The sequence below is a fragment of the Oncorhynchus tshawytscha genome, linkage group LG04 (assembly GCF_018296145.1).
Source record: "Oncorhynchus tshawytscha isolate Ot180627B linkage group LG04, Otsh_v2.0, whole genome shotgun sequence".
NCBI classification, from domain to species: Eukaryota; Metazoa; Chordata; class Actinopteri; order Salmoniformes; family Salmonidae; genus Oncorhynchus; species Oncorhynchus tshawytscha.
This window is the reverse complement of record NC_056432.1, coordinates 30,828,776-30,853,360: the sequence shown is the minus strand read 5'-3', so window position 1 is coordinate 30,853,360 and position 24,585 is coordinate 30,828,776. Positions and strand designations below refer to the sequence as shown.

Sequence of the window (24,585 nt, the reverse complement as noted above, 5' to 3'; positions counted from 1 at the left end):
TAAAATAGTGTAGTACTTGTAAGTAGTAGTACGCTTTAATACCGTAAAACTTCAATTCATAGCCCAGGCGTTTATTTGCTTAAATCACTGAACACAACAAGCTAGGCGTCTATTTCCTTAATGCACACAGCTTTTGCTCATTTGCAAAGTTAATTGTTTTAATTCTAGCAATCTAATCCATTTCTAAATTTCCTGTTCTCATTTACACACTGTGTCACATTTCCTTTGTCTTACTATACCTTTATTTAGGAAAAAATACTTATTTGACAGAATAATTATTCTCCTCTTTAACTGTGCATTTTCACCAGGTCAAGGCCTGTTCGCAGTCACTGGTTAACAGTTTCTTACGGGCGATATAAACGGATGATTGCCATAATTATTTTACTGAATTAAATCTTCTAAACAATTCATGGTAATTCAGGGTAGCCTAGTGGTTAGAGAGTTGGACTAGTAACTGAAAGGTTGCAAGTTCATATCCCCAAGCTGACAAGGTACAAATCTGTCATTCTGCCCCTGAACAGGCAGTTAACCCACTGTTCCTAGGCTGTCATTGAAAATAAGAATTTGTTCTTAACTGACTTGCCTGGTTAAATAAAAAATAAAATGGCAACCTCGTAAACATTTCATTTAGACCCAGCATTTATTTGAAAAAGCCGTTGATTTGCTGAACTGAATGCCGTTGCCCAGCTAAGGGTCAAGCGGCTATTTGAGACTGAGCGTTTGATTGAAGTTTTACGGTAAGTAGAATCATTTGAGTATGCAGTATATTGTACTTTGGTGGTGGCATAGGCTTTGTGGAGTACATGAGTGGTAATGTGGTATAGTGCAGGAGGTTGACTGAGTACCTTAGTCTGGGTTTCCACATCGATGCCTCCATGTAGTAACTCCAGCACCATTTTAACGTGGCCTTCTTTAGAGGCCAGATGCAACCCGTTGAGGCCATTCTGAGGGAGGAGAGAGAGAAGAGGAGACCTCACACTGTAGGGTCCCTAACACACACTGCACACACTACACACACACTACACACATAGCACACACAGAACTAAAAAACACAGACCTTTGGGCCTCCATCACACACTCCGCTCTCACACACTATAATAACACCAACAAGTCAGAACCCACACACTGAACACAATCTCACACAGCACCCTGAGACACACCAAAGGATCAGATCCCCAGACAAACACTGCTCTGCTTATTATACAGCTCTTCCTAGATGTATAAAATGCAAAAGAGTTGTAGTGTATGGTCAGGACAAACAGCCTCTACACATACAGTATCTACTAGAGATTAACAGTGCTCAGTTAGCAATAACGGTGGCTGGAATTATGATGATGATGATGATGATGATGGTGAGGAGGAGGAAGAGGATGGGAGGGGGATGGCAGGCCGGTGGTCTCGGGGATGGGAAGAATACGAGCTATGTGAGATAGGTCTGACCTCACACAGCCTTCCTTCAGTGACACAGGACATGTGAGGTTGGACCTTTCCCACACCACTGATATTAATCCTCTGAGTGGAGAGACCACAGCACACCATCACTCTACTGCAGACTGGAGGGGGAGGGAGGGGGGTAGAAGCAGAGATGGGAAATGGAGCATGAGGGATAAAGAGAATGACAAAGGAGGGGAAAAAATAAGTAGAGGGCGTAAGAGAGAAATAACTTGAGGGGTTATGAGGGTGTGAGGGGATGAGGGTTGAAGAGGAAGTGGGAGGGAGGGAGGGTAGGGAGAGAGGCAGTGCAGCTGGGTGGCCGGTGAGCTAGCCCATGGCAGACGTATCTACTCAGACTGGGTACAAGAGACACGACTGCCACAGCCAAGCCTCCACCTAACCTCCATCAGAATGACACCTCACTCTGCACAACAACAAATACAGCAACAACAACAACACACTGGGAGACACTCACACTCACACACAACACATAACCAATATCACATCCAATTTCACAACCACACTCAACACACTTGAGACAATTCCAAAACACCAATACAGACTTGGCTTGAAATGACACACATTGCATTATACATGATTTGAAGGAGAATGGCTTTCAATGGTAACCTGAGACTGCAGATAACATGTACTGGATATGGCTGCAGGGTTCCTGTTTGTCCACAGGGTGTCTCTCTTCAGCAGCCTGAGGTCTTTTTACACCTACTTGTATGCATGTACTGAATCCTATGTTCGTTATGAGCATTTAACCTGGGAATGTGTTTGATGCTAATCTTGATTGTAGCATTAGCGCTGGCAGCATTATAGTACAGAGGTAGAGTGTTTAGCAAACCCTGGCTAAGCTGGCCTAATGAGCTGTAGAATCACACACACACACTGCTGCCCTGTTTGTATGGCCTATAGGCAACCTCATCCCCCTCACGGCATAGTTGTCTCTGGTCACCATGGGAGCAGCCATCAGGGTAAAGCAGGCAGGATGGAGGAGATGGGCCTGAGGAGTAAACCCTACCCTCTTTAACACCTTCCCCCAAATCCCCCTCTTCCCTACCTGTCACCTACAGCAGAGAGACTGGCTACCTGGGCCTCAAAACACACACACACACGCACACACACACACATAACTACACACAGTAATTCACATTCAGGACAAACAATGGTATACAGTACACACAGTCAGGGACAATCCACACAGCAGGTATTGGAGCAGAACAGAACACACTGTACAATGAGTTGGACCCAGAGCCAAGAAAGATATTCTGCTGGCTGATATCACATCAAACACATTCCAAGCCAAGAGAGAGACGATGGATGAATCCAAAATGGAACCCTAATCTCTATGTAGTGCTATAGGCCCTGGTCGGAAGTAGTGCATTTTGTAGGGAAATATTACATTTACCTGACACTCTTATCCAGAGCGACTTACAGGAGCAATACACACAATTCTAAGTAAAGGGATGGAATTAAGAATATCTAAATATTTGGACGAGTAATGTCAGAGTGGCATAGACTAAGATACAGTAGACTGACTAGATTTAGAGTTGCACTGCATTGGATGATAAAAAAACATGAATGTTTAAAATATTCCTTCCTCTCTCTCTTTGCCATTTCCTGCTCTTCCATGTTTTCTCTTTCCCTCTATCCATTCCTGCTCTCCCTTCATAACACTGCATCTGAACTTTGCTGATAAGACTCTTCCTGTGTGTGTGTGTGTGTGTGTGTGTGTGTGTGTGTGTGTGTGTGTGTGTGTGCTGTCGTTTTGACATGGTCTGAAAGATAACTCATCTTTATTTGATCTAATGTGCCTATACAGTTCATACTTGTTTTCATACTTTTATTCATGCATTATTCTAGCGCTGCAGTATGATGACCCAACATTGTGAAATACTAGTTCCACAGCCAACGGAAATGGACAAATGAAATGAAAGAGTGTAATAAATCAGTTCCATTAGCTGATTGAGACTTTTACAAACAGGAAGGCTTTGATTGATCCTGGTGAATCCAAAATTAATCTCAGAGTTTGGAGACATGTATTAATGCACTCTCCACAAGCATTTTGATTGGCCACCGGGCCTTGCAGCTCTCTCACCTGATTGGCTGTGTTGATGTCTATGCCGTTCTTTATATGGTCGAGGGCCTTGTCCATGTTACCAGAACGAGCCGCCCGCAGAAAACTAGTGACAGCATCAGCCTGAGGGAGAGAAAGGGGAGAGATAGAGGGGGGTGAAGAGAGGCACATAGAGTGGGAGAAGGAGAGATAGGTGTAAGGGAAGACAGAGGGAGAAGGAGAGATAGGTGTAAGGGAAGACAGAGGGAGATGGAGAGATAGGTATAAGGGAAGACAGAGGGAGATGGAGTGATAGGTATAAAGGAAGACAGAGGGAGATGGAGAGATAGGTGTAAAGGAAGACAGAGGGAGATGGAGAGAGGTGTAAGGGAAGACAGAGGGAGAAGGAGAGATAGGTGTAAGGGAAGACAGAGGGAGAAGGAGAGATAGGTGTAAGGGAAGACAACGGGAGAAGGAGAGATAGGTGTAAGGGAAGACAGAGGGAGATGGAGAGATAGGTGTAAGGGAAGACAGAGGGAGATGGAGAGATAGGTATAAGGGAAGACAGAAGGAGATGGAGAGATAGGTGTAAGGGAAGACAGAGGGAGATGGAGAGATAGGTATAAGGGAAGACAGAAGGAGATGGAGAGATAGGTATAAGGGAAGACAGAGGGAGATGGAGAGATAGGTGTAAGGGAAGACAACGGGAGAAGGAGAGATAGGTGTAAGGGAAGACAGAGGGAGATAGAGAGATAGGTGTAAGGGAAGACAGAGGGAGAAGGAGAGATAGATGTAAGGGAAGACAGAGGGAGAAGGAGAGATAGGTGTAAGGGAAGACAGAGGGAGAAGGAGAGATAGGTGTAAGGGAAGACAGAGGGAGATGGAGAGATAGGTGTAAGGGAAGACAGAGGGAGATGGAGAGATATTTATATTATTGTATAGAAACCTTCATTCAAATCAAAACCATACAAGGTCAAAATACATACAGACAGTACAAGACTATAAATGCTTTCCATTGGTGTTTCCTTCATCTCCCTCCCCACTGTTATCGAACAGGATAGGACAGTTGGACCAGCCCCCTCCCATTGGCCAATCAGAAGCAGGCCTGGCAAGCTGGGGACCCTAAAGGACGGGGTGCAGGTGATTTTCATCCACATAAAGACAGACAGAGCCTCTGTCCCAGGCTCCATTCCCGTCCCCCTGAACCAACTGCGTCCCAAATGGCACCCTAGAGTATTCCCTACATAGGTTTCTGGTCAAAAATAGGGAATGGGGTGCCATTTAGGATGCAAACCTTAGCCTCGTTCTGAGCCTCTCACATCTGAGACTTGCTTTACCTCCTCACATACAGTAGGTGATGAGACCAGGGGACACACTGGTGTTCTGGTGTGTGTCTGCTCTGCCCAGTGGTCTGGCTGGCAGTCTGGCTGGTGTTCTGGGGTGTTAGGGTGTGTGTCTGTTCTGCCTAGTGGTCTGGATGGCAGTCTGGCTGGTGTTCTGGGGTGGTAGGGTGTGTGTCTGTTCTGCCCAGTGGTCTGGATGGCAGTCTGGCTGGTGTTCTGGGGTGGTAGGGTGTGTGTCTGTTCTGCCCAGTGGTCTGGATGGCAGTCTGGCTGGTGTTCTGGGGTGGTAGGGTGTGTGTTGGCTCTGCCCAGTGATCTGGCTGGCAGACTGGCTGGTGTTCTGAGGTGGTAGGGTGTGTGTCTGTTCTGCCTAGTGGTCTGGATGGCAGTCTGGCTGGTGTTCTGAGGTGGTAGGGTGTGTGTCTGCTCTGCCCAGTGGTCTGGCTGGCAGTCTGGCTGGTGTTCTGGGGTGGTAGGGTGTGTGTCTGTTCTGCCTAGTGGTCTGGATGATAGTCTGGCTGTTGTTCTGGGGTGGTAGGGTGTGTGTTTAGTGAATGCCCTGGCTCATGGTCTAACACATGATGTGGCCCTGTTTTAGTCTCTGTTTTGCTTGTGTCTGGGGGCTTCATGCCTCTCTCAGACAGGGGTGCTGAAACAGGATCACTCATGCGGCATGAGAGAGAGAGGGAGAGACAGATAGAGGGACATGGAGAGAGAGAGAGAGAGAGAGAGAGAGAGAGATTGGGAAAGGGGAAGAGAGAGAGAGAGAGAGAGCGAGAGAGAGAGGAGAGAGAGAGATGGGGGAGAGAGAGAGAGAGAGATTGGGAAAGGGGAAGAGAGAGGGAGGGAGCGGCAGAGAGAGAGAGAGAGAGAGAGAGATGGAGAGAGAGAGAGTGAGATGGAGAGATGGAGAGAGAGGGAGAGATGGAGAGAGAGAGATGAGGAGAGAAAGGGGGTAGAGATAGAGAGAGAGAGGGACATGAGGAGAGGGACATGGGGAGAGGGGAAGAGAGATAAGGAGAGAGAGGGAGATGAGGAGAGAGAACGAGAGACGGAGATGAGGAGAGAGAACGAGAGGGAGATGAGGAGAGAGGTAGGGAGAGAGAGAGAGAGAGAGGGAGAGTGGGAGATGGGGAGAGAGAACGAGAGGGAGATGAGGAGAGAGGTAGGGAGAGAGAGAGGATGAGAGGGAGATGAGGAGAGAGTGGGAGATGGGGAGAGAGAACGAGAGTCAGATGAGGAGAGAGTGGGAGATGGGGAGAGAGAACGAGAGGGATATGAGGAGAGAGCTAGGGAGAGAGAGAGAGAGAGAGAGAGAGAGAGAGAGAGAGGGAGAGTGGGAGATGGGGAGAGAGAAGGGGGGAAGAGTTGGATGAGGGAGAGAGAGGATCTACTGCGGCAAACCCTCCTTCCCCCACCATTAGTCTATCTACAGTATATATTGCTATCAATTATTCCCACACTCGTCAGGACTCATTTGCTCAATGTCTAGGTCGTTACATGTGGTATCACTCCGTCTGTCTAGGTCGTTACATGTGGTTTCACTCCGTCTGTCTAGCTGTCCAGCTCTCATTCTCCTTCGCTCATCCCTATTTTTCTCTCTGGTTTCTGACCAAAGCATGGCCAGGGATGAATTAATGTGAATAAGATCGGGAGCAACCATCATTACCCTTTTTGTGATAAGCCAAGTCCCAGCCACCTACAGAATTACAAACACACACAAAAACATACACACTGCACACATTGGTTAGGCTTAGAAATGAAAATACATACCCACCCAAGCAAGTGCGACCACACACAGTGACTCAAAAATGTGTTCAACACAAGTACACAACACACACAGTGACATTGGCCCCCATTCAGTAGTGACTGGAAACGACCCCCCTTTGAGACAGTGGTAACAGAGAGAATGAGGACCCACATGCCCAAGCCGTGGGCATGGCAACTAATGATGCAAACCCTCATCCCTCAACGGAGCACTAGTGCAAGTGGTGCAGCTCTGTGCAAAGAAAAGACTGCATAAAAAAGAGAGGGAGAGGGAGGGAAAGAGAGGGGGATCACTGAGAAAGTGAGAGAGCTGTATGCAGCAGCAAATCTTTCAGAGCATTTCCCTGCGACAGACCGGTAGGCCTTTGAGTGTGATAACTAACTCCACAGCCTTGAGCACAGACAACCACTTCTCTCTCAGCCACTAGACTCGTCAAGGGAAAAAGTCACAATGTTTCCAACTTTCTACTTAAGAGTTCATGTAATCTTGTTTAACACCACCGCTCCTTCCCAGTTAAAGGAAAAGCCACAGTGCTTTCTGGGAAATGTAGTTAGTCTAAGAGAAGTAAGTGACTCTCACTTATAGGCCTACCTGTTCCTAAAACGTATTCCCTCCACTTGATCACCCTTGCGTTCCATCACTTTCTCCTCAATCCTTAACCATCTCCATCTGTCTGTCAACACCCTCACGCTGTCACTCTGGAAACTCTATGTGAGACATTTACTTTCTCATGTACCAGACCTTGAACAATGCACACTCACACAGAAATGCACAACACTTACGCATGCACAGTCCTTTTATACACGCTAAAGACAGTTTTGATCAACTGCTGTCCCATGTGGAAAGTTGAGGCTGAGACAGTCATCTTGGAGTGAACACCAAACAGCACTTAGCACTTGTTAGCACTTAAAGCAGATTTATGTTCAATCCAGTCTGTATTGGCCACACAGCATTTTTCTGCGATGTGGCCTCTGCAGCAGTCAGTGCATTCCTACTTATTGCGCTTCGCAGAACAGACCAGAGCTATTGTGAAGGGAAAATGTGGTACGGAGGTTGATTTGGCATCAGCAAACCTTCGGAGGCTCCGCAATTGCGTCACACCCTCTGTATGGAGCCTCTGGCCTGCATACATCGTCGTTTAACAAGCTAGTTATCTATGGAAGATAAACAGCAACACTATATGGTCGTATAAGCAACCAGTGTTGTGTGCCTCTCTTTCAGTTCCTCAGTGAGTTACTTACAGTGACAGAGTTGTCCTCGTCGGCCATGGCCTCTTTCCTCTCTGGCCTTTCCTCTAATGGCCTACTCTGTCTCTCCCACAGTGAGAAAGGCGATAGCCCCCCAAATCCCCTCCCTCCAGCCTTCTTCAGGACAACAAACTGACGCCCCTAATACACCCCAATCACTCTTCCTGTCGTACCCACAAACCCACAAACCCACCTGTTACCAGGGTTAAGATTACCGTAGCGGAGTACCCTCCTCACAGAAATAGATACTCATATAGTGTGTGTGTTTGTGAGTGTGTGCGTGTGCACAGACGTGTAGAAACCTACTTAGCCTCAAATATATGCTGCCCACATACGATGCACAGGGTGCTAGACATTCCACCAAACACTGTGCATAGCTGGTCAGAGTGTCGTTTGTTTGATGGTGAGTGTTTGTGTGTTCACTGCCTTGATGACTCAGAACATCTTTTCAACACAGTTTGAGCAAAAACAGCTGATGACACGACATCACACACACACACACACACACACACACACACACACACACACACACACACACACACACACACACACACACATACACACACACACACACACACACACACACACACACACACACACACACACACACACACACACACACACACACACACACACACACACACACACACACACACACACACACACACACACACACACACACACACACACACACACACACACACACACACACACACACACACACACACACACACAACACACACAAACTTTACCTTCTGGAATGCACTCCTACAAGGTGGACATCGGCCAACTTGGCCCAGGTCAGGCAAAGATGTCAAAGGGTCATTTCAGCACAGGGAAAGTACAGAAGTCTGACATGACCTATCCCTACACTAACAGTTGCCCTCCATGTCAAGGTCAATAACTTGGTTGAATGTCAATTACACAAGTTATTCACATTTTTTACTGTTCAGTACAGTGTGTTTATGTTGGTGTGTATCTGGCCTCTCTACTGTAGATGAGTAAGATAGTCTGGACTGTAGTGGTGTGTGTTAGGGAGAGGCACATGTCTGGTGCAGTCAGATAAGAGTGGAAGGGGCACTCTGTAGGCCACACCCAAACCCTCTCTGCCAGGCTTCCACAGAGTAACACCACTCTCAGTGTAAACAAACGTTCACTCGCTCACTAGCCTGTCTGACACAAATCCACACACACATACACGGATGAACAAACGCACACGCACACAATCCTCTATTGTCTTGTAAATCCTTATCCTAATCTTAACAAACCCATTCTGATAGAGATGGATGTGGGTCTAGCTCAATGATTTATATATACACTAGATGATTGACAGAGCATAGTGGTAAAGCCGCCGCGCCTACATCTCCACCTATTCCACCCCAGCCATTAGCACAAGCCTGTCCTCCCCAGTTAAGGTGGCACCAACATCCTGTGTTGGAAGCTATATTTATTCATGTCTACATTAGTTTTTGCCACATTCATTTTATTACAAACACCTGAATGCATACTTAAAAATGATATTATGTGAGCTAAAACAAAAAATAAACCATTAAAAAAAACAAAAAAGCATTTTTCTTCAAGTATAATTTCGAGAGGTTACTAATGTTACTCTCCCCACTACACCAAGAAAATACATTTATTTGAAATAGTGTAGAATTCCGTTCATTTCTATAGAGGATTGCTCCTACTGGGAAGTGCCAATATGGCCGACCGGTGGCTTCAAAACACCATAGTGCCCTCAAAGCTCATCAATAAGCTAAGGACCCTGGGACTAAACACCTCCCCCTGCAACTGGATCCTAGACTTCCTGACTGGCCGCCCCCAGGTGGTAAGGGTAGGTAACAACACATCTGCCACGCTGATCCTCAACACGGAGACCCCTCAGGGGTGCATGGCCAAGCACGACTCCAACACTATCATTAAGTTTTCCAACGACACAACAGTGGTAGGCCTGATCACAAACAATGATGAGACAGCCTATAGGGAGGAGACCTGGCAGTGTGGTGCCAGGACAACAACCTCTCCCTCAACATGATCAAGATGAAGGTGAGGATCCTGGAGTACAGGAAAAGGAGGACCGAGCATGCCCCCATTCTCAATGACGGGGCTGCAGTGGAGCAGGTTGAGAGCTTCAAGTTCCTTGGTGTCCACATCACCAACTATCATGGTCCAAACACACAAAGACAGTCGTGAAGAGGGCACGACAATGCCTATTCCCCCTCAGGAGACTGAGAATATTTGGCATGGGTCCTCAGATCCTAAAAAGATTCTACAGCTGCACCATCGAGGGCATTCTGACTGGTTGCATCACCGCCTGGTATGGCAACTGCTCGGCCACCCACCACAAGGCAATACAGAGGGTAGTGTGGATGGCCCAATACATCACTGGGGCCAAGCTTCCTGCCATCCAGGACCTCTATACCAGGCGGTGTCAGAGGAAGGCCCTAAAAATTGCCAAAGGCTCCAGCCACCCAAGTCATAGATTGTTCTCTCTGCTACCGCACGGCAAGCAGTACCGGAGCGTCAAGTCTAGGTCCAAAAGGCTTCTTAACAGCAGCTTCTACCCGCAAGCCATAAGACTGCAGAACCCCCCATTTTTGCGCTGCTGTTACTCTCTGTTTATTATCTATGTATAGTACTTTACCTCTACCTAAATGTACATATTACCTCAATTACCTCAACTAACCTGTGCCCAACACATTGACTCTGTACCGGTACCCCCTGTATATAGCCTCACTACTGTTATTTTATTGTTGCTTTTAAATTATTATTTTTTACTTCAGTTTATTTTAGTAAATACTTTCCAAACACTTATTTTTCTTAAAACTGCGTTGTTGGTTAAGGGCTTGTAAGTAAGCATGTAAGGTATTGTATTCGGCGCATGTGACAAAAACAATTTGATTTGATTTGAAATCCTCTCAATCGCCAAAACATAGTATCAGCAATCCAGGCTTTATTTACATCATTGGCCTACCTCCTATAAGCCCTAGAGAGGACAGTGATGTGGGACTGGCTGGAGTTAGTGGAGCTACATCATCAATCACTCTCTACTGTTCTATTACTGAACTTTTTCTGTATGGAAAGAGAGACAATAACCTGCAGCATGTCATCATTAGCATCACAGTACACAGTAATGCTATGGGTATCCCATTGTCCTCAGGCTCTGTACACTGACGCAAACACTGTACCTCTGTCTCTCCCTCTAATCCTCACATTCTTCCCTAATTCTACCCAGCTCTCCTTCCTCTTCCTTTGTTCGCCCCCGTCTCATACAATCCTGTCCTCCATTCCCCCTATATTTCCCCCCTCTTTTCATTGCTTTCTCTCCTTCTCTCCCTCCCTGACTCTCTTGCTTAGTATTCTGGTGCTGCGGCAGACAGTATGACATCACCGCCGAGCTGGTGTACTGCAGTGTGTGTGTGTGTGTGTGTGTGTATTATGAGTCCCAGGCGTAGTCTCAACAGTAAGGGATTACTGTCGCTCAGTATCTAAGTAGGTGTGAAACCACGGCACAAACGTCACTCTGTGTGTGTTTGATGACATGCTATAAAAGTGGCGGTTCTACTTGAAGCCCTGGATGACAGGACAGTGTGAGGCTGCAGTTAGGATAGGAAGGAGGAGCAGTGCACGGAGGCAGTATAGAGCTGCCTGGTCTCGGGCTATTGTTCCGCCGGGGATAGTGACTGGGGCTCGGCCATTGATCTTGAGGAAGCCCACTCCCTCCTCTATGGTTTCATGGATCTGTGTGTGAGGCTGATACGGGCAACTAACCACTAACTAATGAAGAAACCAGCGATGAGTCTGCACTACGAATAGCCTGAACTACACAGCTCCCCCGTCAGGGAATTAATGCGAGGAAGCGTGTGTAGAACACACACACACACAGACGGCACATCACAAATTACAATTTAAATCCAGCACATAATAATAACTGTTATAGTACAGCTATAGCATGCTATCTAGGGCCACAACATACATAAGCTGGATATTCCTGCAGAGACATCTTAAACAACGATTCCATTTCCCTCTTTTGCTGACTTGTATTTGTTCTGGACATCGATTTTCTTTCCCTCCCTACCTGCCTGCCTCCCTCCCTCCATTTCTCTGTCTATTTGAGCTAGCTAGCTGCAGAGTGAACGTGCTGGTTCCGGTCAGGGTGGTGTTGTTGTGGTGAGGAGCCAGTCAGACAGAGACCCCAAGGAACTCTATGTTCTGGACACACAGGAACCAACCTGGCCGAGCAATTCCACCCGCTCACTCAACACAGTCTATCTGTCTGTCCGTCTGCTTCCAGCTATACCCTCTGACTAAATGCGTATAATAACTTTTCACGTTCTCACACTTCCTATATCTTTCTTGGGGAACCATAGAAATAGAGAGGGGACTGTATATAGAGTGAGAGAGACCGGAAGAAAGAGAGACCATAAGCATTCCTCATGTGTACTACTGTATAGCTACACTATCATTACTAATGGTAACAGGGATGCAATTATATGGAATCAACTAGAGACCGCTAATAAGTCCCATGGTTGTAATAGACTTGATCTGTAATTAGGTTAACAGCTAGCTATGTAGTCACTGTGGGGTTACACTATAGAGTGAGATCAGAACCAAGAGAGCGAGTGAGGGAGGTGCGTAGAGAATTCAGTGGGAGTCTGAGCTGTCATCTGTGAAGTCAAACAGAAGCACAGTCAGTGGATCTACAACTTTGATCCGACTATCACTGAATGCATCTCTATACTGACGTTTCAATACGGCTGCAGCATCGAGCTCTTTCGAAAGATGCGCGCGCACGTGTGTGTGTGTGTGTGTGTGTGTGCAGACAGACAGAGGACAAGACACGAGAGCAAGGGAGTGAGTGAGAAGGGCAACTTAATCAGATACAGTAATTGCGACAACAGTACAAAATGTTTAGCCGTTCTCACAACTATCAACAATGCACATACTTTGGAACATTCACATTTCTTAAGGTTGCATCATCTGGCACTTCACAGCATCCTTTACCAGATGATATCTGCTGTAGCCGAAATCCCTTTCTACACAGCAATCTCACTGGCTATACAATATACAGACAGAACACCTTAGCTCTCTGCTGTGTGTCTTTGAATCTACATGCTCCCTAAATTAGCATAGTGTAGGAGCTTCACTGAAGCCAAGGTCAAATAATGTAGCTAATGAGATCAGTGTACTGATCATAAATGTACTTACCACCCCCACACAACAGACAGCCCACAACAGGACATCACATTACAGATAGACTAAAAGAAGTCACAACACAAGGAGTATTACAGAACAGGACACGCACCACTCACACACACACACACCCCTTACACACACTTCTCATGCACACACTCCTAATCTCAGACACACATGCACCGCTACTCCCTAATATACTCCCAAACAACCAGCTAGACTCTCTCTCCTGCAGAAAGCTGTAGTTGGTATGGGACATCAAATACTATCAATGTTACGGACAGAACATGAACAGACATAAGTTCTGTTTTGAGAGAGTTAAAGTTAAATAATTCACTCCGCGTTCTGTCACTGTTGTTCTATTCTATTCAATTGAAAACTGAACTGAAAGATGAATCTGTTAAATATGAGACAGACGTCATCAGGAGACTTCAATATGGAACAGAGAAGTGTGTTTTCACGGAGTGTCTCTCAGACAGCCCTCTCTTTACTCCTCATATCCATTTCCTCTATCCGTCACTCCTTTTCTCACTCCCTTTCTCTGTGTGACAGACAGAGACATGGACAGATTCATTAGCGAAGGGAAGACCAAATAGAGGGAGGGAAGCGAGGGACAGGCCTCCAAATAGTTCATGTGGAGAGGCAGAATCAGAGAGCAGCATGGTGAATGGCACTGAACAAGCTGTGAATCTAATCTGCATGGTGACCTAGGAAAGGAAATGGACTCAAATAGAAGGATAGTCCAATCAAAGTTTGCAGTAACATGATACAGATGGACAGATGGGGAGCATTTGGGTTAGTTAGGGATCACAACATGGTTAAACTGTAGTAAAAAAAAACAGAGCAGACAGATTGGCAGACAGTCAGTAGCATGACAGAGAGAGGATAGAGTGAAAGAGAGAGTGACGAGATTAGAGTGCTGAAAGAAAGAAGGGGACAGATATTGGAACACAATCCAGTTTCTACTCACTCCACAGGTGATGATCTTGGCCGGCATGCCTGTTGGCCCTCCACTCCCTCTCCGCTTTTCTCTCTTTCTCTCTGTCTCTCTTACACACACACTCACACACTCTACTATCGTTCCCTTGCCCCCAGAGAGTGTGACACACACACTTGAGTGCACAGGGCCCGTCCAGGGGGAGGGGACAGGAGGGGAGGCTGGGGGTGAGGGGGGCCAGGGGGTTTATCTCTAGAGGAATGCTGCCTGTATCTAAAGACACACACACATACACACACTCATCAACAAATATGTTCCCCTCAGTCTCACGCTGTGTCGCCTCTCCCACTACCTCTCCCTGTCTCTCTTTCTTCATGCCACTTTCTCTTTACTGTCTCCCTCTCCTCTCCACCAGCTCCCCCCTCATTCTCTCTCTTTCATCCCCAGGTTGATCCCTTCTTTTCTGCTGTCCCTCCTTCCATACATGTCTCCCCACATCTCTCTGTCCCTCCTGTATTTTTTGTGACAGCCAGACAATAAAAACAATTCTCGGGCCAGGCATTTCCCAAAAGGCGTGGTGTTTCGGGTGGAGAAAGCCTGTGCTGTGTGAGCAGGTCTGTTCCAGTCTGTAGAGTGACTTAGCGCCCAGCGGGTGGGGGGGCATTTACGCTGCCATTGCCCTGTGACAATGGGCCAGACGCACAGGGCGGGGGGGAGGGACCAGGGGGGCGAGTCTCTCAAAGGGCCCTGCCTCTTTTAATAAAGCGTCTGTCATTCCCCGCCTGAAAAGGCCTCCTTTTTACCCCCTCTCACCTCCTTTCTATCTCTCCTGCCTAAACGCTGGGAAAAGCATATTGCTGCCAAAACCATGCAGAGAGATAAATGCTTGTAGGAGAGGGGGATGAAGGGGGATGAGGGGGGTAGTAGGGGAGCGGTTGTTCCTCCTGATGGGGGGTTACACACCACTCAGTGTCACTGGACCGTGACCTGGGTAAAAACATCACGTGACTGGGTCCTGGTGTGTTATGTGGGTGAGAGTTTCCAGTGCCAACCACTGCAGGGCAGGGGGCTGGAGATACTAATGTCTGTGAAGAGCTGACAAATTACCCTGCGGTCCTCAGCTATAGAAGACAAACAAGCTCCTTTCATGATCTTAGTATTATCTAACAAAACTCTGCCACATCTAATATCCCCTGGCTCTGAGTACAGTATGTAGGGGGAAGCTAAAGAGGAGTGATAACATAGCAGGAATAACAGACTGACAACAGCTCTTCAGATCAGAGTCCAGACGTGGGTAATGATGGAACCAGGCTGGTATCTGTCAAGAGCCAATGATGTTCTCTATTACGGAGAATTCTAAAACAGCACCAGTCTGCCTGGCCCACCCATAGCCATCACCTATTGCCAAACTTTAACCAAAGACAAGGCCTAGACTGGGGCAAAGAGAGACACATAGAGGAACGAGCCACGAGCCATGACTCTCTGAATGTGTATGGGTCAGGACCAGGGTTATATACTGTGATATACTGTGCTCTCCTGTATTGTGATGTGGCTGATTTAGGTTAGGGGCAGACGTGACCTCTAGACCTCCCATGCTGCCCCCCTCGTTGGCAGGACAAAGCCCCTCTCTCCCTGGTCTTTAGGGCCACTGCCATCAGCGTGTGGCAGGCGCTTTGTGGGGTTTTATTGCCTATATCCTGATGCTTCCTGAAACACTGGGGAGACTTCAAAAGGTGGTGGAGGAATCAACATCAACAAACTGTCATTCTGTCACACACTCATACTTTGTCATAATACACACAGTCGCATGAACACACGAATGCAGGTAAACTCTGATAAGCGCGCGCACACACACACACACACACACACACACACACACACACACACACACACACACACACACACACACACACACACACACACACACACACACACACACACACACACACACACACACACACACACACACACACCAGCATGGGGCCAACTTCTTAGCCTGGGCCTCAGCTCCTCACACACAGGACTAAGACAGGACTGTTAGCTAATTGTTCGTAAGAAGCTACAGGCCTTAAAGCGGGCTAGCAGACCATTCCATGTCTAACACTAGACTAACACTGTGCTAACACAGACTTATGGCTGTGTCTACACAGGCAGCCCAATTCTGATATTTTTTCCACTAATTGGTCTTTTGACCAATCACATCAAATTCGTTTCACATCAGAGCAGATCTGATTGGTCGAAAACACAACCTAACACGCACACATTGTACAAAGAATATACATTTTGGCCTATACTAAGCTACTGTGCCCCAATCACACCTGCAGGGTGAGAGACTTGCCTGTAGACATGTAAAGACAACAACATAATGGACCTGTGTAACACAAGGAGGAAATAGAAAATAGGAGAAAGACGGGACTAACGGAGGATGTATAGCCACAGGCAGCAATTGTTTTTGGGCAGGACCAGTGACCCATCAGTCTTTTTGAGTGGAGAGACAAAGCAAGAGAGGAAGAAAGGGAGAGATACTGTAGAGGGAGTGAGTGTGCTTTTGAGAGAGAGAGGGGAGAAGGGGGGAAGAGAGCAACATCTCCCTACCCAATGGGCACAGATGTCAATTCAACGCCTATTCCACGTTGGTTCAATGTCATTTGAAATGAATTTGAAACAACGTTGATTCAACTGGTGTGTGCCCAGTGTGTATCCTTTATTTTCATTATTTTTTTCTTCCTTCATCTGCTATGTGAGAGGGACATCAGACAGAAATATGGTGTCCTCTGTAATTATTGGGACAGTGAACCATTTCTTCTTATTTTGGCTCTATACTCCAAAAGTTCAGATTTTAAATCAAATATTTGAGGATATTTTCATCCATATCGAGTGAACCGTTTAGGGAATCACAGTACTTTCTGTACATAGTCCCCCGTTTTAGTGGAGCATAAGTATTGGGACAAACTACTTATACACTGAGTGTACAAAACATTATGAACACCTGCTCTTTTCATGGCATAGACTGACCAGCTGAATCCAGGTGAAAGCTATGATCCCTTATTGATGTCACTTGTTAAATCCACTTCAAATCAGTGTAGATGAATGGGAGAAACAGGTTAAAGAAGGATTTTTAAGCCTTGAGACATGAATGGGGGGGGGGGATATGATATTTAGGATGCAATGTAATCATTGTGTGCTGGAATATGATACCAAATACTAATCTTTTGACTTATATACACTTATATGTGAATTTGTCCCAATATTTTTGGACTATGTACAAAAAGTGCTGTAATTTCTAAACGGTTCAGCCGATATAGATGAAAATACCCTCAGATATTTGATTTAAAACGGGACTTTTGGAGTATAGAGCCTTTAACCTCAGAGTCATTGTATCATTTTAAATCCAAAGTGCTGTAGTACAGAACCAAAACAACAATGTGTTACTGTCCCAATACTTTTGTAGCTCATTGTAGCTACAAAACACAGAACATGGCCTCCCTGGTCATCCATCTCTCCTCTCCTTCCCTCTCCGTCTCTCGTCTTCTGACTGGCTGTGCTGTGGAGATGGGAGGGGGGCATATTAGGGAGAAGAGAGGGAGAAAGAAACTGATGGAAGATGAAAATGGTAGGGGAGCTTGTGTGTGTCAGTGTGTGTGAGAATACTGTATGTGTGTGCTCGTGTATATAATTTATATGTGTAAGAGAAAGAGGGGGAAATTAGATGATGTTGGAAGGAGGGAGATTGGCAACCATCCATGCAGTCCAGTACAGTCTATGCTGGCCCTGTTCTGTGCTGTAATAATAAAGTTATGTCCAGTGTTGGGGAAGAAACTCTGAAAATATAGTTTTCCAAACTACCAATTACTTCACACGGGAAGAAATTAAGCCCCTATGAAACATGTAGTTTACTTTAACAAAAATTACTTTTAAAAGTAGTATGTTTCAAGTGAAAATTAGGCAGGTCTTATGCTGAAAAAAAAGGAAATTATAGCCTACTTCATCCATATTTTATTTTAGCCAAAAAAGTAGTTAACTACACCTCTACATGGCAAATAAGTAATTAACTACTGAAAACACTACCAAGATTTGAATTTAGTTTAATTACCACCAAGCTACAGCAAGATGTAGTTAAAGAGATTCTCCAGTACTTTTGTATACTTTGTATCCAGTAGTTCTGAAAGTAGCTCTCATGGGCCAAAAGTTGCCCCTTAAAATTGCGTCCTACGTCACATATGTGACTCATTTCAGGAAACTAGGTGTATGTTGCAAGTCACAATTTCACAGGAGAGGCATTTGAACGTTTTTTATCCAAATTTTTCATCAAGATGCATTTTTTGCCAGATATGCCTTCTTGAACATTTGAACTTTAATGTGTCTTAATAACAAACTTGTATGCCATCTGTATATATGAATACGGTTGTTAAGTTACGAGCCTAGTTGGTTTAGCCACAAAAAACGGCAGGAACCTTCCTGCTAGTCATGATTGGCTGAGATAATGAATGGGCTGGACATGCCTTGAGATGAGTTTCGGATTGGTCTGCCGTGTAATGGAAGAAGTTGACTGAGTTTTGAAATCAGTGGAACCTGGTGGAAGCAGAGTATGATAAGGAGATGAATTCAATTCTGGCGTTTGATTGCAAATGTAGAGGAGGTCGAAAAGAGAACACAGAACACTGTTGTATAAAACACCTGTTTTAGGATTACATCTTCAAACTAAGGGCAACCATGGCACCCGTGACAGAGAGGGGGAAATATCTGATAATTCTTATGGCATTGCACAGGGTCAGTTTGAACCAGAGCGACTTGACACAATGGATCAAGCAAGCTGTACAAACAAAATGGAAATGACACAAGACGTCTTATTTAATGAAAGGGGTTGCAGTCTGCCGTGAAGCATTCAGCCATGTATACCGGTAAGAGTCTAGATAAAGTTTCAGATGTTATACGTTTTTAATTTAGTCAGAAAGTTGTTTTCATTTCAAGTTAAAGCTTACTGTTAGCTAGCTAGCTAATTTTTCATAAACATCAGATACCCCCTAGCGGTCAGAGGATTAAATCGTCTTGAGCTCAACATTTGAATGGACTGGAAAATAATGGCTTAAGTTTTGCGACTAAAGACACCCTTCTAGCTAGCTGACCATCGATTTTTGATTGCAATTTATGTAAATAAAGTTAGGTTTTGAGAGTTTTCAAAAAAGTAATAAAAAAAGTAATATATATACTATATATACACATAGTGTGGGACATGCTGTATATTGTAAAATTCGACTGCGCGACAGACCACACATAATTTAATATCTAACTTTTTACCTCTGAAATATAGCTAACTGATTTCAGGCAAGTATATATATTTTTAACCAGAAGGCTAACCAACTAGTCAACTATTTAGTAAACACTTCAGATGCGATGTTGGTGTCTCTTTTTGAACAAAATTTGATGGATATATCTTGTAATTGAGCAAAATATTAAGGTGGCCAATAACTTGGGACCATATGCTGATAATACAGGACATATTTTTTTTGCTAAACCGCTTATCAAAAAGCTGATAGTAGTAGAATTTCCACTGAAATGTCGAACATGCCAATTTGCTAACCCTTTAGCTAACATTTTTACGACACCAATAATCACAAAACATTGATGGCTTGATCACAAGATAACACTGTTGAAGGTAATATATTTCTAAACGCTGTTGAATATGCCGATAATACGGGGTGCTATGCTAGCTGATATTAGGTGGCTGGCTTGCTAGCTAGCATTACGTGTATGATCTGTGCAGTAATACTATCTCAGAAATCCATTTGCATTCTGGCTGGTCTTGTCCAACCAATGTCTGTTCACTTGGGCATGGCCACTGAGTGAGCATAAGTTCACTTATGAAAACAATTCTCTCATTTAGAAGCTAAAATCACATTTCATCTTCTCACAAATAGTTTCATATTTAAAATGTAAATTGCACAACAATTCCATGTGAATTTGATAACTAGAATGTGTAGACTTTCCAAGATACAATTTATGTTGTCCTATCATCAGATATAATGTCCCAGACTACAACTGATCTGACATCATATTCTTCAAGTATCAACTGACACTTTCAACTGGTTGAGAAAGGGAAATATTGTTCCATTCCCCAACCTTTTGATGTTACCATACTTTCTCTGTGGTAACACAGGGCATTCCAAGAGCCCATTCTGTAGAGTGGAGAGAGAAGGGGGAAAGTTATTTATGGGGGGTCATAAACCTCACCGAACAGGGCAACGTCATGACAGTCCCCCTTTTCGATAATCCTGCAAGTTGTAAACCAACATAAAAATGACTGTGGATTGTCCTGGTTGTGGACCATCATTGTGGTCCCTCTCTGGTGGTTGACCCGGGTAGGGTTTCTGCGAATGAAGCAGGCCGCTCCAAGGCTGGACAGCAGATGTCCAGTTGGTGATCGCTGTTGCGGTTACCCTCTGGTGGTCTACCTTGGTAGGTTTTCTGGAAGCTGCAAAGCACCACAGTAATGGCCAGGGGATGTCTGGGTTGGGGATTGCCGTTCCGGACCTGTCGTCTGGTCATCCATACTGGAAGATCTGGGCAGTAACTTAGGCAGCTGTTAACAACGCACACACACTCATGAAATATATAATTACATTTCCTCACAAATTAGCGGTGTTGTGGCACTAACTGATGGTTGTCTGGGGAAGTTGTTTATGGCTCGATCACTTCCTAAGTGTCAAAGAAAATGAAAGAAAATGAATAAAAGCCCAAAGAAAAGATACATATAAAATATAGTTATCACCTCTTAATCATCTAATTGGATAACCCAGGGGATAACCTATGGACTTCTGGAGATAAACTGGTGAGTACGGTAGCAATTTACCCAGGCTGGCATTTTGCTAGGACCCTTAAGTGATCCGAGCATAAATCCTAATTGGATGTTCCATTGTACATGTGTGTTTATGCTTACACAAGCGCACATGTCAAGGGAAGAAAACCAAGTATCCTGGTAGACTACAACTTGTTCAGAATGAGGTGCATCTCCCGGCTAGCAAACGCAATTACTACAGCTACAATACCTCTTTAGCCAACTGGCCTGGACCCTTTGTCGACACGGAGCCCCGCTGTTCCACCCCGATTGGTCTGCCGACGTAACTCCATCCGTTGTGCCCTCAACCGGCCTGTTGTTGTTATTTTAGCTGATTAGCTGTTGTTGTCTTACCCGTTGTTGTCTTAACTAGCTCTCCCAATCGACACCTGTGATTGCTTTATGCCTCGCTTTATGTCTCTCTCAAATGTCAATATGACTTGTATACTGTTGTTAAGGATAGTTATCATTGTTTTAGTTTACTGCGGAGCTCCTAGTCCCACTCAACATGCCTCAGATATCTCCTTTGTTCCACCTCCCACACATGGGGTGAGCTCACCCAGCATAACCAGTGCGTCCAGAGATGCAACCTCTCTTATCGTCACTCAGTGCCTGGGTTTACCTCTACTGTACCCGCACCCTACCATACCCCTGTCTGTACATTATACCCTGACTCTATCCTACTACGCCCAGAAATCTGCTCCTTTAATTCTCTGTCCCCAACGCACTAGACGACCAGATTTGATAGCCTTTAGCCGTACCCTCATCCTACTCCACCTCTGTTCCTCAGGTGATGTGGAGGTTAACCCAGGCCCTGTGTGTCCCCAGGCATTCTCATTTGTTGACTTCTGTAACCGAAAAAGCCTCATCTCTAAGTTTATTTTACTCACTGCTTTAGCACACTCAGCCAACCCTGATGTCCTTGCCGTGTCTGAATCCTGGCTTAGGAAGGCCACCAAAAATCCAGAGATTTCCTTCCCCACCTACAACATTTTACATCAAGATAGAACTGCCAAAGGGGGAGGAGTTGAAATCTACTGCAGAGATAGCCTGCAAAGTTCTTTCATACTTTCCAGGTCTATGCTCAAACAGTTCGAGCTTTTAATTTTTTTTAAATGGATCTCTCCAGAAACAAGTCTATCACTGATGCCACCTGTTATAGACTCCGCCCTCAGCTCCCAGCTGTGCCCTGGACTCCATATATGAATTGATTGCCCCCATCTATCTTCAGAGTTTGTCCTGTTAGGAGACCTAAACTGGGATATGCTTAACACCCCAGCAGTCCCACAATCTAAGATAGATGCCCTCAATCTCACTCAATTTATCAAGGAACCCACCAGGTACAACCCTAAATCCGTAAACATGGGCACCCTCACAGATATTATCCTGACAAACTTGCCCTCCAAATACACCTCTGCTGTGATCTCAGCAATCACTGCCTCATTGCCTGCATCCACTATGGGTCCATGGTCCCCTCATCACTGTCAAACGCTCCCTAAAACGCTTCTGCGAGCAAGCCTTTCTAGTCGACCTGGCCCGGATATCCTGGAAGGATATTGATCTCATTCCGTCAGTCGAGGATAACTGGTCATTCTTTAAAAGTAATTTCCTCACCATCTTAAATAAGCATCCCCCTTTCCAAAAATGTAGAACTAAGAACAGATATAGCACTTGGTTCACTCCAGACCTGACTGCCCTCAACCAGCACAAAAACATCCTGTGGCAGACTGCACTAGCATCGAATAGTCCCCACGATATGCAACTTTTCAGGGAAGTCAGGAACCAATACATGCAGTCAGTCAGGAAAGCAAAGGCTAACTTTTTCAAACAGAAATTTGCATCATGTAGCTCTAAATCTAAAAAGTTTTGGGACACTGTAAAGTCCATGGAGAATAAGAGCACCTCCTCCCAGTTGCCCACTGCACTGAAGCTAGGAAACACTGTCACCACCGATAAATCCATGATAATCGAGAATTTCAACCTGGCTACACCAAACCCAGCAAACAGCTCCGCACCCTCCGCGGCTACTTTCCCAAGCCTCCCCAGCTTCTCCTTCACCCAAATCCACATTGCAGATGTTCTGAAAGAGCTGCAAAATCTGGACCAGTACAAATCAGCTGGATTAGACAATCTGGACCCTAAAACAATCCTCCACCGTTGTTGCATCCCCTATTATCAGTCTGTTCAACCTCTCTTTCGTATCGTCCGAGAACCCTAAAGATTGGAAAGCTGCCATGGTCATCCCCCTCTTCAAAGGGGGTGACACTCTAGACCCAAACTGTTATAGACCTATATCCATCCGGCCCTGCCTTTCTAAAGTCTTTGAAAGCCAAGTTAATAAAAAGATCACTGACCATTTCGAATCCCACCATACCTTCTCCGCTGTGCAATCCGGTTTCCGAGCTTGTCACGGGTGCACCTCAGTCATTCTCAAGGTACTAAATGATGTCATAACCGCCATCGATAAAAGACAGTACTGTGCAGCCGCCTTCATCGACCTGGCCAAGGCTTTCGACTCTGTCAATCACAGTATTCTTATCGGCAGACTCAACAGCCCTGGATTTTAAAATGACTGCCTTGCCTGGTTCACCAACTACTTCTCAGACAGTTCAATGTGTCAAATCGGAGAGCCTGTTGTCCGGACCTCTGGCAGTCTCTATGGGGGTACCACAGGGTTCAATTCTTGGGTTGACTCTTTTCTCTGTATATATCAACGATGTCACTCTTGCTGCGGGTGATTCCCTGATCCACCTCTATGCAGACGACACCATTCTGTATACATCTGGCCCTTCTTTGGACACAGTGTTAACAAACCTCCAAACGAGCTCCAAAGCCATACAACACTCCTTCCGTGGCCTCTGACTGCTCTTAAACGCTAGTAAAACTAAATGCATGCTTTTCAACCGTTCGCTGCCCACACCTGCCCACCCGACTAGCATCACTACTCTGGACGGTTCTGACTTAGAATATGTGGACAACTACAAATATCTAGGTGTCTGGCTAGACTGTAAGCTCTCCTTCCAGACTCATATTAAATATCTCCAATCCAAAATGAAATCTAGAATCGGCTTCCTATTTCGCAACAAAGCCTCCTTCACCCACGCCGCCAAACATACCCTCATAAAACTGACTATCCTACCGATCCTCGACTTCGGCGATGTCATTTACAAATGACTCTCCTCAATACTCTACTCAGCAAACTGAATGCAGTCTATCACAGTGCCATCCGTTTTGTCTCCAAATCCTCATATACCACCCACCACTGCGACCTGTATGTCCTCGTTGGCTGGCCCTTGCTACATATTCATCGCCAGACCCACTGGCTCCAGGTCATCTATAAGTCTTTGCTAGGTAAAGCTCCGCCTTATCTCAGCTCCCTGGTCACAATAACAACACCCACCCGTAACACACGCTCCAGCAGGTACATCTCACTGGTCACCCCCAAAGCCCACACCTACTTTGGCCACCTTCCCTTCCAGTTCTCTGCTGCCAATGACTGGTACGAATTGCAAAAATCGCTGAAGCTGGAGACTTATATTTCTCTCACTAACTTTAAACATCTGCAGCGATTGTATAGCCCATCTGTAAATAACCCATCCAATCTACCTACCTCATCCCCATATTGGTTTTTAAAAAACTGTTATTTCTACTTGGACATTATTCTACTTCTACCAGTATTTCTACTTGGACATCATCATCTGCACATCTATCACTTCAGTGTTAATTTGCTTCGCTACTATGGCCTATTTATTGCCTTATCTCTTCA

The 24,585-nt window shown here is 45.4% G+C and overlaps 1 protein-coding gene across 14 annotated transcripts in view; it reads right to left on the bottom strand.

Annotated features, from left to right (window-relative positions):
* The window catches only part of LOC112248502 (ankyrin-1), a 214,985-nt gene that overhangs the window by 71,177 nt on the left and 119,223 nt on the right, over positions 1 to 24,585 (bottom strand). For 9 of the 14 annotated variants that reach the window (XM_042320613.1, XM_042320615.1, XM_042320620.1 and 6 more), the window contains exons 1-3: positions 4,483 to 4,701; positions 3,539 to 3,640; positions 846 to 944 (exon numbers count right to left, since the gene is read on the bottom strand). In XM_042320613.1, the coding sequence (XP_042176547.1) occupies positions 846 to 944; positions 3,539 to 3,640; positions 4,483 to 4,686 (405 nt within the window). In that variant the 5' untranslated portion in view covers positions 4,687 to 4,701. Of the gene's footprint in view, positions 1 to 845; positions 945 to 3,538; positions 3,641 to 4,482; positions 4,702 to 7,848; positions 7,949 to 8,606; positions 9,174 to 13,062; positions 13,161 to 14,017; positions 14,169 to 24,585 lie in introns of those variants that run through there. The other 5 variants (XM_042320621.1, XM_042320623.1, XM_042320624.1 and 2 more) reach the window with 5 other exon arrangements.